Genomic DNA, 17500 nt, shown 5'->3' with positions numbered 1-17500 from the left:
AGGACAACTTAAATGGCATTCCCATAATGTACCACTGGCTCCCCGATTTTTTTTATATGGTGCACACTGACCATGGAGACCTATTCTCTCACATGTGGGCCTACCAGCTTTCTCCTGCTTGATTTGAAGCCGCTAGAATTTATGCGTATAAATACGTCAGAAACAGTGGCGCGTAAGACGTATATATATGGCGTAAACAGTCAAAGGGTTAATATTGTTTGTTTGTTTGTAAACAATATGATGATACTAGTGTTTTTGCTATAATTGCGCTACATTCAACAAATGAATATATGAACATTGCACCATAACTTGGTCTTACAGGCCACATAAGTTACCTGAAAAAATAAAATACATACTAAAAAAAAAAAAAAAAAAGAAACCTTTGAATCCAAGTAAACCAAAGTTTACTGGGTGAGCGGCATTCGTTACTGTTGCCATACACGGCTCATTTTCTGCCAACTTTACGCCTCTATATCTCGTTAAGTACTGATTGCAAAAAAAATTGTGGGGGAGGGGGCTCAAAACAATCAGAAAAATAATCTTAATATTTTGATACGAGTTTTTTTTTTTTTTCAAATATTTCTCGACACCATGAGACACTTCAAGATTTGGGGCTGCGACAGTCAGAGGGTTAATAAACAACCAGACAAACACCAGCTTGACTTACTAAGCAAGGTGTTTGGCCACATGAGGGCTGCAGGTTGGAGTCTCCAACCTGTGGCCCTCATGTGGCCCTTCCAGGAAATGGATGGGGCCCTGAAGTGAAATCATGAATTCGCTGTTATATAGTTTCCACACTGCACAGTATCAACAAAACTGTGAGGGCCCTCAGTACATATTTTAACCATCAAATGTGGCCCAATTGTGTAGGAAGGTTGAGGACCACTGCTCTAAGCTATATTGTATGTTTGACCAGTCAGTTGGTGTCATAGCTGTGTCTCACAAGTCTTACACAAGATACCCACACTGCACAACTTTTCACTATTACTAAACCGCCAGCACATTCATTAACCCTAGAAATACAGGTAAAGTAGATACAGTGATATAAAAATATGTAGTTATGTGTAAAAAGAGCATAATTATGATAATGTACAGTAACCCCTCAATATAAAAGACTTTCCAAAATACAGTGGACCTGCACGTTTTGGCAGCCGCGACTTTCGGCAACTTTTTCGTCAAAATATAGCCTCGCAGTTTGTGACTGGCCTCGTGATTTGGTGACTGTGTGGTATGCATCCGAGCGGCACCCCAGCATCAGCACACACACAAAACCAATCACACTCAGTGTGCCATTGTTTATCAACGAGTAACCATCACCCCACGGGTTCATACAATACATTTCATAATAATCCATTGTTTTTTGTGCTTGCAACTGCTAAATAAGCCACCATGGACCCAAAGAAAGCTCCTAGTGCTAGGCCTTTGGTAAAGAAGGAGAAAATGTGACAGAATTCAAGAAAAAACTCGTAGCAAAGTACCAAAGTGGAGGAGGAAGAGAGAGGGAAGAATGTGCCTTCTTCAGTGATTCTATGATATGTACAATACTAATGTAGCAGGTATCAATAAAGGCTATAGCTCCAGCCAGCGATAAAGTGTAGCATTAACAGTGTAGCAAGTAAGTTAACCCTTTAATTGCTTCGGTCGTATATATACGTCTTATGAGCCACCGTGTTTGACATATTAATATGCCAAAATTCTAGCAGCTTCAAATCAAGCAGGAGAAAACTGGTAGGCCCACATGTGAGAGAATGGGTCTCCATGGTCAGTATGCACCATATAAAGAAAATCAGGGAGCCAGTGGTGCATTGTGGGAATGCCATTTCAGTAGTCCTTGTTCATCAAGCCTAGCAGTTCGAAACATCTGACTCCCTGGCAAATCTGGGGGCTCTTCTCTTCCCAAGTAATGCTCTAACACAGATGAAAGTGTCGGTGAAAGTCAGTTTCGTGGTTCTGAGGAGTTCGTGACTAAAAGCATTGCCCAGGATATGAGAAAAATGAAGGAGAATGAGAGAATGAAAGAGAGAATGAGAGAATGAGGGAGAATGAAGGAGAAAGATACAGAAATTAGGTAGGAGGATAGAGGGGAAGTGAGCATCTGACCCCCATTGTTTTGACAGGCGGTAGGGGGAGTGAGTAATGATACAACATGTCATTTTTACAGCTGCCGGAGACACACACACTCATACACAACATGAGCTTGCTGGAGATAATAACAGTTATATGAAAGTGCCCAGTGACTATATATGTGACTATATATATGTATATATATTATAGAACAAGAGTAATAAAAAAATTTTGTATTGTGTAAACAAGTTTTGTAAACAATATATTGATAATCATGCTTGTGTGCTTATTGTGTTGTATACGAGTGTATATATGTACATTGCACCTTACTTTGGTCTCACAGGCCACATAAGTTACCTGAAAAAATAAAGTACAGTGGACCCTCGACTAACGATGGCATCGACTAACGTTAAATCCGGCTAACGATACTTTTAACACTAACATTTTGCCTCGGATAACGCTAAAAAACTCTACTAACGATATTCGTTTTCGAGTACCAATTAATATCGTTAGTCGAGGGTCCACTGTAGTGGAAAAAGCAAGATACCTTCGAATGAGAGTAAAAAAAGTTTACCAGGTGAGCGGCATTTGCCGCTGTTGCCATACGTGGCTCATTTTCTGCCAACTTTATACCTCTATATATCGGTAAGTACAGAGGGCAAAAATTTTTTGGGGGGCTTTAACCCTTTGACTGTTTTCAACGTATAAATACGTCTTACGAGCCAATGTTTCTGACGTATATATACTCAATAATTCTAGCAGCTTCAAATCAAGCGGGAGAAAGCTGGTAGGCCCACATGTGAGAGAATGGGTCTGTGTGGTCAGTGTGTACCACATAAAAAAATCCTGCAGCACACATTGCGTAATGAGAAAAAAAAAACTCTGATCGTTTTTTTGGAATAAAACGCCGACTTTGAGGTGTATTTTCGTATAGTATTTATCGTTGTATTTGCGTTTTCATGGTCTTAGGTGATAAAATGGAAAACATATTACAGAAATAGAGATGATTTTCATTACATTTACGATGAAAACGACCTTGAAACTGAGCTCAAAGTAGCGGAAATGTTCGATTTTTACCAATGTTCAAGAGTAAATAAATCACACCACACATCCAATACACGTCAACTGGGGAGTCTAATATTCTTTCACTAGTGCACTGATATTATTTATACCATTTTTACAATAATGCAGTCGTCTGCATAACAGTAAATTTTGTATTTTTTTGTATGAATAAAAAATCAAAATAGAAAGCAATAATAATATAAGAGGGGCCTAGAGATGTGACTATTTTGAAATTGGCATCTTTTTTAGTTTGTGTGAAATTGGCCAAATTGCCAATTTCTGACCACCATATTGGGTAGTCCAAATTAGTAAATGGGAGGTTTCTTGTACTCAGCTGATAGATAAAATGGAGTTCTAAAGAAATAGCTATGAGTTTGGTCAACTGGAACAATGAAATTGGCTGAAAATAAGGCTCAAAGTCGGCGAAATCGCCGATACGCATATGTCGCAGAAACCGCTAACTTCGTGGGAGCATAATTCCACGAGTTTTCGACCAAATTTCGAACTTTTGGTGTCATTACCATCGGGAAAAGATTCTCTGTCATTTCATAAGAAAAAATAATTTTTTTTTTTCAAAAATTGAGCGACATAGAATGACAGTTTCAGAGAGGGGCCTGAAACAGTCAAAGGGTTAACCCCTTGATTGTCGCAACCCCACATCCTGAGGTGTCTCCTGGTGTCACAAAATTCCCCCCTTAAAAAAATTATTATTACTTATGAAATGATAGAGAATCTTTTCCCGATTGTAATGACACCAAAAGAATTAAATTTGATGGAAAACTGACGGAATTACGCTCTTGCGAAGTTAGTGACCTCGGCGATTTTTACAAATCGGCGGTTTCGCCCACTTTGAGCCTTATTTTCGGCTAATTCCATTGCTCCACTCAATGAAACTCATAGCTATTTCTTTAGAACTCCATTTTTTCTATCGATTGAGTACAAGAAACTGCACATTTACCGATTTCAACTACCCAATAACATGGTCAGAAATTTGCAATTTGGCCAATTTCATGCAAATTAAAAAATATGCTACTTTCAAAATGGGGTCCAGAATGAACAATACAGACATTTCTGGCTCTAAAATAACATTTTCTTCATTCATCAGTCATGTCTCCAGGCCCCTCTGATATTACTCTTGCTTTCTATTTTGAATTTTTATTCAAACACAAAAATAGAAGATTTACTGTTATGCAGACTACTGCAATATTGTAATAATTGTATATATAATGTCAAACCATTAATGACTGCATATCAGAATGGCTACTTGGACATTTATTGGAAAATGACATCATTTGTTTACTTTTGAACATCGGCAAAAATCAAACAATTCCCCTACTTTGAGCTCTATTTCAAGGTTCTTTTCACAGCAAAACCAATTAAAATCACCTCTATTTTCTATAATATGTTTTCCATTCTATCAAATGAGGCCAAGGAAACGAAAATACAACCATAAATACTATACAAAAATAGACCACAAAGTCGGCATTTTAATTAAAAAAAAAAAGAAAACGGTCTTTTTTTTTTTTCTCATTATGCACTGTTTGCTGCAGGATTTTTTTTATATGGTGTACACTAACCACACAGACCCATTCTCTCACATGTGGGCCTACCAGCTTTCTCCTGCTTGATTTGAAGCCTCTAGAATTTGTGAGTATATATACGTCAAAAACGGTGGCTTGCAAGACATATATTCGACCAAAACAGTCAAAGGGTTAAACAATCAGAAAAATAATCTTAACATTTTCATAAGAAATTTTTTTTTTGAATATTTTTTGAATATTTTTTGACACCAGGAGACACTTCAGGATATAGGGTTTTGACAGTCAAAGGGTTAAGTGATTAACCAATAGAAATACGACACGAAAATAACTCTTCAGTGTTGTTGGAGGTGTATAGGGCCACTGAACATATGCTGCCCTACTATCTTCCACCACCCTAAACCTCTGCCAGCACCTCCTCCATCAAACTAACATCTCCAAGGTAAGTGTAAATATTTCTTATTTATCAAGTGTAAACATTTCTTATTTATAAATTAAACCATAAATATTTTATATATATATATATTACATATATTGTATCAGTGTGAATAGTGTTGGTGGCTTCTGCTGCAGCCTCCACCACCACTAATATGTACAGCTTCTCTCAGTGGCCCTTATACACCCAACACCACCACCACTTACTCCTCACTCATGTTATGACATATTTTATTCATTCTAGAGTATATATCATGTTTCTATATTATTAATATTGTTTATTATGTCATATTAGATGAATTATTATAGATAAATAAGCCGCAGAGAAGATATTAGCGTCATATTGAAGCCTAAGAAACTCGCCTCCCTCTCCCCTCCTACCTGTCTGCCATACACCAACAAGAGTTTTCAATAAAGGTAAGTGTGATGTTAAATGTTCATTTATCCATTTTATTAATGCTTTATATTTATTTGTCATTGTTTTCTGTGTGTAAATCTATATTTAATCTTTAACCCTTTCAGGGTCCAAGGCCCAAATCTGGAGTCACGCACCAGTGTCCAAGATATTTCAAAAAAAAAATTTGTTATTTTTTCTTATGAAATCGTAGAGAATCTTTTTGTGAAGGTAATAAAACAAAAAGTACGAAAATTGGTGGAAAATTGACGAAATTATGCTCTCGCGAATTTTGATGTGTCAGCGATATTTACGAATCGGCGATTTTGCCGACTTTGACTCCCATTTTAGGCCAATTACATTATTCCAATCAACCAAATTCTTAGCTATTTCACTAGTATTACTTCTATTCTATCGATTGAGCACAAGAAATCGCCAAGTCAACTGTTTCAACTACAAAATAAAGTGATCGGAAATTGTTAATTTGGCCAATTTAACACAAAGTTCAAAATATTCCAATTTCAAAATAGGGTCCAGAATGAACAATGTAGGCATTCCTGGCACTAAACTAACATTTCCTCTGTTCATTAGTTATGTTTTGAGGCTTTACAAATAAATTCCATTTTGATTTTTTATTCACATAATGAATTTTTATTCACACCAAAAAATAGAAGATTTACTGTTATGCAATACTGTAATAATTGTATAAATATCATCACCATATTTGTGAATGTATATTAGACCCACCAGCTGATGTGTATTAGACGTGTGAGGTCGTTTGTTTACTCTTGAATATCGGCAAAAATTTAACATTTCCGCTACTTTGAGCTCAGTTTCAAGCCATTTCCAATGCTAAAACCAATCAAAATCATCTCTATTTCTGTAATATGTCTTCCATTCTATCAAATGAGACCAAGAAATCGCAAATACAACTATAAAAAACATACGAAAAAACACTGCAAAGTTGCTGTTTTAATCGAAAAATCATGATTTCATTTTTTTTTCTCTCATTATGCACAGTGTGCTGCAGGATCTGTTTTATGTGGTGCACACATACCACATAGATGTATTCTCTCATATCTAGGCCCAAATGTACCACTCACAGTTTATCAGAGTGAGCTGAGCTCATGGCGTAGATCTACGGTTTGGACCCTGAACGTAAAGCCGTAGATCTACGGGACGGACCCTGAAAGGTTTAAAAAAAACATTTTTTGTTAATACTTTTGGGTGTCTGAAACAGATTAATTGGATTTCCATTATTTCTTATGGGGAAAATGGTTTTGCCATTGAGCAGACTCTCTGGAATGGATAAATCATGAAACTCTGGGGTCCACTGTATAAGCAAAATTCACTAATTAAATTGTACTTTTAACTCCTGTATTTTCAATATCTAATGCAGTACATCTATAAATTGAGTACATAGTAATATATTTGGTATACAGTATAGAACTTTATTGCACTTTTTTACAGCTTTTAACATTGTTCCTGCATTGTTCCCTGCTTTTATGTACAAAAAAGCTTCTCATATATTGTCACCAACTATTGCAACGCTCTTTAAGTGGGATTCTGGCAATTTCGGCCAACTTTTTTACTTTTCAACCGATTTTTTTTATTTTTGGTGTACGTTTAGAGGTGCATATGTAGAAGAATGTGACAAAGTTTCAGTATGATTGGCCAACAAACAACAGAGAAAAAAAATATTTAATGACTTTTCATATATGGCAGCATGACATGACAAATTGGCACTACGAGTGGCACTTCCGACAATCCCAACCGTTAGAATACATCTAACGCGACTTTTGGATGCACATCTTTCATCTAATATATCTTATTATCATGGTAAAAAAAAATACATTTCATAGACTTTTTGGCATTCACCAAAATATCTGCCTTTTACCTCCCATAAAATAAAAAATATTTGATATATTCCAAAAAAAGAAGCACCAACTAGTCAAACACACTTTGTTTTATATTGTCTGTGAAAATCATTTCAATAAAATCATTAATAATGGTGTAGTACAGTGAAATAAGTGAAAAAGTTACTTCCGAGATATAGGCCTGGAACGCCAGCCGGCCAGCCGTCTCAAAAAAATTTTCTTTTTCGCGAAAATCGCATTTGTTTCAGTGGTTTTCTAAGTAAACTGATGTTCTAGTGCAGTTATCCTCTTCAAAACACCGTTTTCTATCACTCAGACCAAACAATACAACATGGAGACGAGGAGTAACTTCCTGGTGGACTCTCGCCATATTATGGCCTATTTTATTCAGTCTAGAGTACATAACATGTTTGAATGTTATTTATAGTGTTTATTATATCATATTAGATCAATTCTGATATATAATAAGCGGTAGAGTTGATACATAAGCTGATATAAGCGTAATAATTCGTGATTTCACCTGGCACTCTCTGGAGCGGAAATACTGTTGAGTGTTCCCAGGTGCTTCCTGATTGGCTGGAAGTCTATTGATAAGCTCCACCTACTCTTATATGATGCCATATAGTCAATTATTATATTAGAAAGAATAATGCAAGAAAAAGCGATAAAAAACAAGGAAAAATTCAAAAAAATATATGGGCTGTGAGAAGACGCGCTACCCACATAGCCGTCGCCATACCTGATATAAATGACTATAATTTCTTGTAGAAACATCGTAGAACATTGATTCTTGCACCATTGTGTAGCCAAAGAGTTAAGCTATTTTTCTGTATGAATAACTCAATTTCCATAATTTTTCGATTTTTCTTGAGAGCGCTGAGCAGCAACCTTAAATCCCATCTTAACAAATCCACTGAATCATCTACCTTCCCAACAATCCTCAAAATAGCGAGGGTCACTCCGATCCACAAAGGAGGTGACCAAGCTGACTTGAATAACTATAGACCAATATCTAACTTACCACTGCTCTCTAAAATCTTTGAAAAATTAATTCACAGACGGATCTATTCCTACCTCATCTCACGCAACATATTAAACTCTTGTCAGTTTGGATTCAGGAATAATAAAAGCACAAATAATGCTATCATACACATGCTAGAACTAATATATACCGCACTCGAAAAGAAAGAAGTCCCGCTGGGCATTTTCATTGATTTATGTAAAGCTTTCGATACAGTCGACCATGAACTGCTGTACTCCAAATTAATGTACTATGGTATCATAGGCCACTCCCTCAACTACCTAAAATCATACCTTAGTAACAGAACTCAATATGTATATGCAAATGATGCAAACTCTTCCACCCAACCAATCACAGTAGGAGTCCCACAAGAAAGTGTCCATGGACCACTCCTCTTTCTCATCTACATCAATGATTTACCAAATGCATCACAGCTACTCAAACCCATATTATTAGCAGATAACATTACATGTCTTTTCCCACCCAAACACAGTCATACTAGCAAACACAGTCAATGTCGAATTGCAGAAAATATCTACCTGGATGATGACTAACAAACTTACCCTGAATACTGATAAAACCTATTTCATTCAGTTTGGAAACAAAGCTGGAAATGATCCAAATAACTTAACACTAAATGGATCATCAGTCACAAGACTCACAGAGGGAAAATTCCTAGGTATCCACCTTGACAGTAGCCTTAAGTTCCGGACACACATGCAACAAATCACAAAGAAAATCTCCAAGACTGTAGGCATACTATCAAAGATAAGGTACTACATTCCACAATCAACTCCTGGCACTGTACCATTCACTCATATACCCTTATCTTACATATGGAATTTGTGCATGGGGATCAACAACATCCAATCACCTAAAACACCCAATAACCCAGCAAAAGGCAGCAGTATGATAACAAATTCCCACTCCTGCCATGGAATTCATTACCAGAAGATATTAAAATAACCCACTCTGAAAATCAATTTAAGACTCTTCTCAAAAGCCACTTAATCACCCTAGACTAAATGCTAATACTCAGTACACACATAATCACTTATGTACTCCCACATCATAACATCAACAATCACTTTAAACCTTTTATCCATTGTTGACAGGAATATAACTGAATCATTGTTTTCACAAAAAGCATTTTTGAATTGATGAATTTATCTTTTGTCTTATACAAATTTTGATTCACTTATAATTAATAATCTACTGTTCAACTGTGAAATAATTACTATCCTACTGTACAACTATGATATACTCCTTAGTGTTAAGTAGTCTGTAAGCCAATAATGTTAAGTTTGCCCATAATGTCTAGGCATAATAGAGGCTCTCTTTGCATTGCAACCCACTATTGTAAATACAAAATCTCAATGTACTGTTTGCAAAGACATAAAACAAATAAATAAATAGCAGACACCCCCCACTGGTCCTTTATATTTGATTAATACTGTGTACAGGAGGGCCTCGCTCATACACCAGGTTAAGTTCCTGGCTATTGCTGTAAAGCAAAAATTGCTGTGAAGTGAAACATATCTTTTTTTCACTTTCAAATGCATAAACAGTTCACACATTACTTACCTTCAAATATTTTTGTCCATGGCTTATAGTGAGTGGTGAATATATTTAATGTAGGAAGTTTGAATACATGAAGAATGGGTATAACTGAAAACTGCTGTATTAGTGAAACACTGTAAAGTGGGGACTCACCCATAATACAGAACTTCTATGAATGCTGTACATGAATATACACTGAATATTCTTTTCAAATTTTTTTATACAAGTGTTTTTATACAGGTGTCTAATAATATTTTTTTAACACACAAGCCACATCCCATCAAGGAAGAGTGACCCAAACAAGAAGAAACATGTTCATCAATCACTCCATCACTGTCTTCCCAGAGGCGCATCTACACTACAGTTATACAACTGCAATGTATCTCCACCCGTCCTTCAGGGTGCAGGCACCTTACTTCCCACCTCCAGGACTCAAGTCTGACAATGTATATATATACAAGAGGGCCTTGCATTACAGCACTTTGCTTTACAGCATTTTGCTAATGAATGGTTTTCAATTATAGCCATTCTTCATTTATTCAGACTTCCTACAATAAATATATTCACCACTCACTATAAGCCAACGACAGAAATATTTTAAGGTGAGTAATGTGTGTACTGCATGAGCATTTTTTATAACAATAATAATTTTTTATTTTGACATGATACATGGTTGTACAAAGGAATATAATTATTGGGTGTACAGTGGACCCTCGACCAACGATATTAATCCGTTCCTGAGAGCTCATCGTTAATTGAAATTATCGTTAGTCAAGTTAATTTTCCCCATAAAAAATAATGGAAATCAAATTAATCCATTCCTGACACCCCAAAGTATTGAAAAGAATTTTTTTTACCACATGAAATATTAATTTTAATACACACAAACTGAAGAAGACATGCACAGTTACATGACACTTACCTTTATTGAAGATCTGGAGATGATTGATGGGATGGGAGGAGGGAGTGTTGATGGTGTTAGTGTTTAGAAGGGGAATCCCCTTCCATTAGGACTTGAGGTAGCAAGTCCTTTTCCAGGGTTACTTCCCTTCTTCTTTTAATGCCACTAGCACCAGCTTGAGAGTCACTGGACCTCTGTCACACAACATATCTGTCCATAGAGGCCTGTACCTCCTGTTCCTTTATGACATTCCTAAAGTGTTTCACAACATTGTCAGTGTACAGGTTGCCAACACGGCTTGCAGTAGTTGTGTCAGGGTGATTTTCATCAAAAAAGGTTTGCACTTTAAGCCACATTGCACACATTTCCTTAATCTTTGAAGTAGGCAATAGGCAACTTCTTCAATTTCTCTATCCCCTCCTCTGAAGCAGTTTCCTCAGGTCTGGCCTCTTGCTGATGAAGATGATCTAGCAGCTCATCAGTGGTTAGTTCTTCATTGTCCTCCTCCACCAACTCTTCCACATCCTCCCCACTAACCTCCAACCCCAAGGACTTCCCCAATGCCACAATGGATTCCTCAACTGGCATAGGATTCCCAGGGTTAGCCTCAAACCCTTCAAAATCCCTTTTGTCTACACATTCTGGCCACAGTTTTTTCCAAGCAGAGTACAAGGTCCTCCTAGTCACTTCCTCCCAAGCCTTACCTATAATGTTTACACAATTGAGGATGCTAAAGTGATCTCTCCAAAACTCTCTTAGAGTCAGTTGAGTTTCTGAGGTCACTACAAAGCACCTTTCAAACATAGCTTTTGAGTAGAGTTTTTTGAAGTTTGCAATGACCTGCTGGTCCATGGGCTGCAGGAGAGGAGTGGTATTAGGAGGCAAAAACTTCACCTTAATGAAGCTCATGTCCACAGAAAGTCACTCTACCAAGTCTGAAGGACGACCAGGAGCATTGTCTAATACCAGGAGGCACTTAAGGTCCAATTTATTTTCCAGGAAGTAATTTTTCACAGTGGGGGCAAATGCATGGTGTAACCAGTCATAGAAAAAGTCCCTAGTGACCCATGCCTTACTGTTTGCCCTCCACAGCACACACAAATTAGCCTTGAGGACACTGTTTTTCCTGAACACTCTGGGAGTTTCAGAGTGATACACCAATAAAGGCTTCACTTTGCAATCACCACTAGCATTGACACATATCAACAGAGTAAGCCTGTCTTTCATAGGCTTATGTCCTGGGAGTGCCTTTTCCTCCTGAGTAATGTAGGTCCTGCTTGGCATTTTCTTCCAAAACAGGCCTGTTTCATCACAATTAAACACTTGTTCAATCTTCAGTCCTTCACTGTCTATGTACACCTTGAATTCCTGCACATATTTTTCAGCCGCTTTGTGGTCCGAACTGGCAGCCTCACCATGCCTTATCACACTATGTATGCCACTATGATTCTTAAATCTCTCAAACCAACCTTTGCTGGCCTTAAATTCACTCACATCACCACTAGTTGCTGGCATTTTTTTAATTAAATCGTCATGCACATACGATCGCTTGAGAGATGCTTTCTCCTGCTATCTGTTTTTCGTTTATCCACACCAATAACAGTCTCTCAACATCTTTTATCACTTGCGATCTCAGTTTCAAAAACATACTTGCACCTTTGGCAAGAACAGCTTCCTTGATTGCCGTTTTCTTGCCCACAATAGTAGCGATGGTTGATTGGGGTTTTGTGTACAACCTGGCCAGCTCAGAGACATGCACTCAACTTTCATACTTAGCAATGATCTCTTTCTTCATATCCATAGTAATTCTCACCCTTTTTGCTGTAGGGTTGGCACTAGAAGCTTTTTTGGGGCCCATGGTGATTTATTTTGCAGGTGCAATCACTACAAACGCTGTGATAATATGAAATGTTCCGACTGTATGTTTGGATGGGACCGCAGTGGCTGGCTGGCTTGTAAACACTGGCACTCATGGGACAAATGAGGCACGCTCGGGCCACAAGTGGACGCGTCTCGAACGGAACGAATAGCGTTGGTCGGGTTTTTTAGCGCTAGCCGAAGCAAAATTTTTGTGTTAAAATGTATCGCTAGTCGGATTTAAGAACATAAGAACATAAGAATGTAGGAACACTGCAGAAGGCCTACTGGCCCATACGAGGCAAGTCCTTATCAAAATGACATCTACCTAAAGCTACTCAAGAAATAACTCCCGTACACCTTGACACCAATCAAACCCAGCCCCTCCGTTAAGACGATGCCATCGTTGGTCGAGGGTCCACTGTAACTCTACTGTTCACTCATTATGTTATAGTATAAACATGTTATCAGGCTTTTATATGCATTTGAAAATGAAAAAAGGATATGTTTCATTTTACAGCAGTAGACCGGAACTAAACCTGCTGTATAAGCAGGGCCCACTTGTATATATGAAAAAAAATGGAACATTACTTACCTGGCACGAGCTGAGAGCAAAGATATGTGGCAATTCCAGCCACTCTCCAGTCCCATCTTCTCAGAAAACACTCGTGACCTCAGCTCGTTCTCTTTACTAAAGTGAACGAATCGAATACACGACGCATCCAGCTGTTCGATCATTTGAACCTAAATAAATAAATAAATAATTTATTTCTTTTCTACAGTATATAGTTAAAATAGTTTACATGTAATAAAATATTATTAGGCATAAAAGCCACTAACATGAGGGGCATTTCAGGCAGACTAATCCTAATGCTATGCAATAGTTTTTAGCAGGAATTTTGGTCACAGGAGTCATTATTTAACCAATTTTGCCATCTGTGCTCAGCTCACTCAGATAAGCTGTGAGCACTAAATCTGGGTCCAGATATGAGAGAATGGGTCTGTGCAATAAGTGTGCACCATATAAAAAAATCCTGCAGCACACAGTGCATAATGATAAAAAACTGACTTGGTGGTGCATTTTTGTATGGTTTTTATGGTTGCATTCTCAGTTTCCTGGTGTCAGTTGACAGAATGAAAGATATATTACAGAAATAAAAATGATTTTGATTAGTTGCAGGACTGAAAATAGCTTTAAATTGAGCTCAAAGTAGCAGATATGTTTGATTTTTTCCAATATTCCAGAACACGCAAATTACATCATTTGTCCAGTATGTGTGTAGGTCTAATACACATTCAGGAATGCACTGGTATTATTTATATAATTACAGCCTCTCCTCACTTAACGACGGAGTTAGGGGCCTATGACCCTGTCGGTAAATGAGTTAGTCGCTAATTGAGGGATCACCCCTTACTGACACTTCAAAAGTGTCACCGCCCAAAATTAAAACACTCAGTTTTATGTTTGCTGGGAAATTCCTTTCAATCTGTTTATTATTAAGGATAATACAACATGAAATAGGTCAATGACTTACTTCTGAGATATTCCAGGAAAAGCGTGCATAGCTGATCACTTGGGATTTTTTTTTAGAAAATCACACTTTTTTCAGTCTTTGCATAGGCTAAGGCTAAATGTGATCTTCTGTAGTTACTCTTCGGGCGTATAGCAACGTTGTCTGTAATGGTCACAGTCACTTTTTTTTTATCCCTCCCCACCCTCCATCCTTCAATACCTCTCTATACAATGTTAGTTTTTATTAATTTGGGTGTCTTTATCATGCTTCTACGTTAATCTCACACAATGATATTGTTTATTTGGATTTTAGTAAAGCCTTCAATAGAGTACCTCACTGTCACAACCCCAAATCCTGAGGAGTCTCCTGGTGTCGCAAAATTTCCAAAAAAAAAAAAAAAAAAAAAAAAAAAAAAAAAAAAAAAAAAAAAAAAAAAAAAAAAAAAAAAAAAAAACTTATAAAATGATAGAGTATCTTTTCCCGATTGTAATGACACCAAAAGAACGAAATTTGATGGAAAACTGACGGAATTACACTCTTGCAAAGTTAGCGACCTCGGCGATATTTGCGAATCGGCGGTTTTGCCCAATTTGAGCCCTATTTTCGACTAATTCCAATGCTCCAGTCGACCAAACTCATAGTTATTTCTTTAGAACTCCATTTTTTCTATCGATTGAGCACAAGAAACTGCCAATTTACCGATTTCAACTACCCAATAACGTGGTCAGAAATTTGCAATTTGGCCAATTTCATGAAAATTAAAAAATTAACAATTTCAAAATAGGGTCCAGAATGAACAATGCAGGCATTCCTGGCTCTAAAATAACATTTTCTTTGTTTATCAGTCATGTCTCCAGGCCCCTCTGATATTACTCTTGCTTTCTATTTTGAATTTTTATTCAAACAAAAAATAGAAGATTTACTGTTATGCAGATTACTGCAATACTGTAATAATTGTACAAATAATGTCAACCCATTCATAACTGCATATTAGAATGGATACTTGGACATTTATTGGAAAATGACATCATTTGTTTACTTTTGAACATCGGCAAAAATCAAACATTTCCCTTAATTTGAGTTCCATTTCATGGTTCTTTTCATAGTAAAACCAATCAAAATCACCTCTATTTCTATAATATGTTCCCCATTCTATCAAATGAGACCAAGAGAACGAGAATACATCCATAAATACAATACGAAAATAGACCACAAAGTTGGCATTTTTATTAAAAAAAAAAAACTGTCAGTTTTTTTTCTCATTATGCACTGCGTGCTTCAGATTTTTTTTATATAGTACACACTGACCACACAGACCCATTCTCTCACATGTGGGCCTACCAGCTTTCTTCTGCTTGATTTGAAGCCGCTAGAATTTATGAGTATATATACGTCAAAAACGGTGGCTCGTAAGACGTATATATGCGACCAAAACAGTCAAAGGGTTAAGAAAAGTGGTAGCTCATGGTATAGGAGGTAAAGTTCTAGCATGGATAGAAGCATGGCTTACCAACAGAAAGCAGAGAGTTTCTATTAATGGGGTCAAATCTGAATGGGGATTAGTCACTAGTGACATTCAACTGTGATCAGTTTTATGCCCTCGCTTGTTCATAATTTACATTAATGACCTTGATGAAGGAATTACAAGTGACATGAGCAAATTTACTGATGATACAAAAATAGGCTGTATGATTCATTCCGAGGAGGATAGCAATGAACTCCAGGAGGATTTGGACAAATTAATGTCTTGATCTGAAAAATGGCAGATGAAGTTCAATGTGGAAAAGTGTAAAGTATTAGTCCTTGGTAATGAAAATAGCCCTCAAAGTTATAAACTAGGTGAAGTAGAGCTTGATCATACAGAATGTGAAAAAGACTTGGGAGCCATGGTAAGCAGAAATCTAAAGCCATAACAGCAGAGCCTAAGTGTGCATAACAAGGCTAACAGCTGACTAGGATTCATTTCAAGAAGTATAAGTAACAGAAGTCCAAAAGTTATTTCACAGCTCTACACAGGTCCCCCTCCACATTCACGAGGGTTAGGGGATCAAGAACCTCGCAAATGTTGAAAGATCGCGAATGTTTCGTGCATAAATATATTGTAAGGAAATATAATAATAGCATTTACTTAGCCTAACAATACTGCTTCCTTAACCTATTAAACCATGAACAATCATAAAACACATGAAAACATCATAAAATATTGTAGTGCCAGCCCTTTGGTAAAGGTGGTGAGAAAGACTATAGAATTCAAGAAAGCACTCATAGCAGAGTACCAAAGGGAAGGAGGAAGAGAGAGGGGAGAATGTGCCTTCTTCAGTGATTCTACGATATATACGATACTAAAGCAACACGAGTCAATAAAGGCTATAGCGCCAGCCAGCGATAAAGTGTAGCATTGATGGTGTAGCAAGTAAGTTAAATGATTAATTGATAGAAAAAGGACAGCACGAACCTAACTCCTCCAATGTTGTTTGAGTTATGTAGGGCGACTCACAACATCGCCGTTTCTGCTGCCTCTGCTGCCACCTCCACCACCACTATGTACAGCTTACGCTCTCAGTGGCCCTTATACACCCAACAACAACAACACAGCAACACTTGTGACATACATACTTAATGACGTATTTTATTCATTCAAGAGTATATGTCATGTAAATGTGAGGGTCTTGGCAAGAGGCGTGGAGTTAAAAGATAAAGAATCACACACAAAGTGGGAGTTGTCACAGCTGCTCTTTGCTGATGACACTGTGCTCTTGGGAGATACTGAAGAGAAATTGCAGAGATTGGTGGATGAATTTGGTAGGGTGTGCAAAAGAAGAAAATTAAAGGTGAATACAGGAAAGAGTAAGGTTATGAGGATAACAAAAAGATTAGGTGATGAAAGATTGAATATCAGATTGGAGGGAGAGAGTATGGAGGAGGTGAATGTATTCAGATATTTGGGAGTGGACGTGTCAGCGGATGGGTCTATGAAAGATGAGGTGAATCATAGAATTGATGAGGGGAAAAGAGTGAGTGGTGCACTTAGGAGTCTGTGGAGACAAAGAACTTTGTCCTTGGAGGCAAAGAGGGGAATGTATGAGAGTATAGTTTTACCAACGCTCTTATATGGGTGTGAAGCATGGGTGATAAATGTTGCAGCGAGGAGAAGGCTGGAGGCAGTGGAGATGTCATGTCTGAGAGCAATGTGTGGTGTGAATATAATGCAGAGAATTCGTAGTTTGGAAGTTAGGAGGAGGAGCGGGATTACCAAAACTGTTGTCCAGAGGGCTGA

General features: G+C 37.4%; 1 protein-coding gene across 1 annotated transcript in view; it reads right to left on the bottom strand.

Annotated features, from left to right (window-relative positions):
* The window catches only part of l(2)k05819 (transmembrane protein 94-like protein l(2)k05819), a 429313-nt gene that overhangs the window by 403439 nt on the left and 8374 nt on the right, over positions 1-17500 (bottom strand). The window contains exon 3 of the mRNA XM_070098525.1: positions 13305-13453. Coding sequence (XP_069954626.1) covers positions 13305-13453 — 149 coding nt within the window. The remainder of the gene's footprint in view (positions 1-13304; positions 13454-17500) is intronic.

This window comes from Cherax quadricarinatus, chromosome 62 (assembly GCF_038502225.1).
Source record: "Cherax quadricarinatus isolate ZL_2023a chromosome 62, ASM3850222v1, whole genome shotgun sequence".
NCBI classification, from domain to species: Eukaryota; Metazoa; Arthropoda; class Malacostraca; order Decapoda; family Parastacidae; genus Cherax; species Cherax quadricarinatus.
Note: the sequence above shows the minus strand (reverse complement) of the source record. Positions and strands in the feature narration are given on the sequence as shown.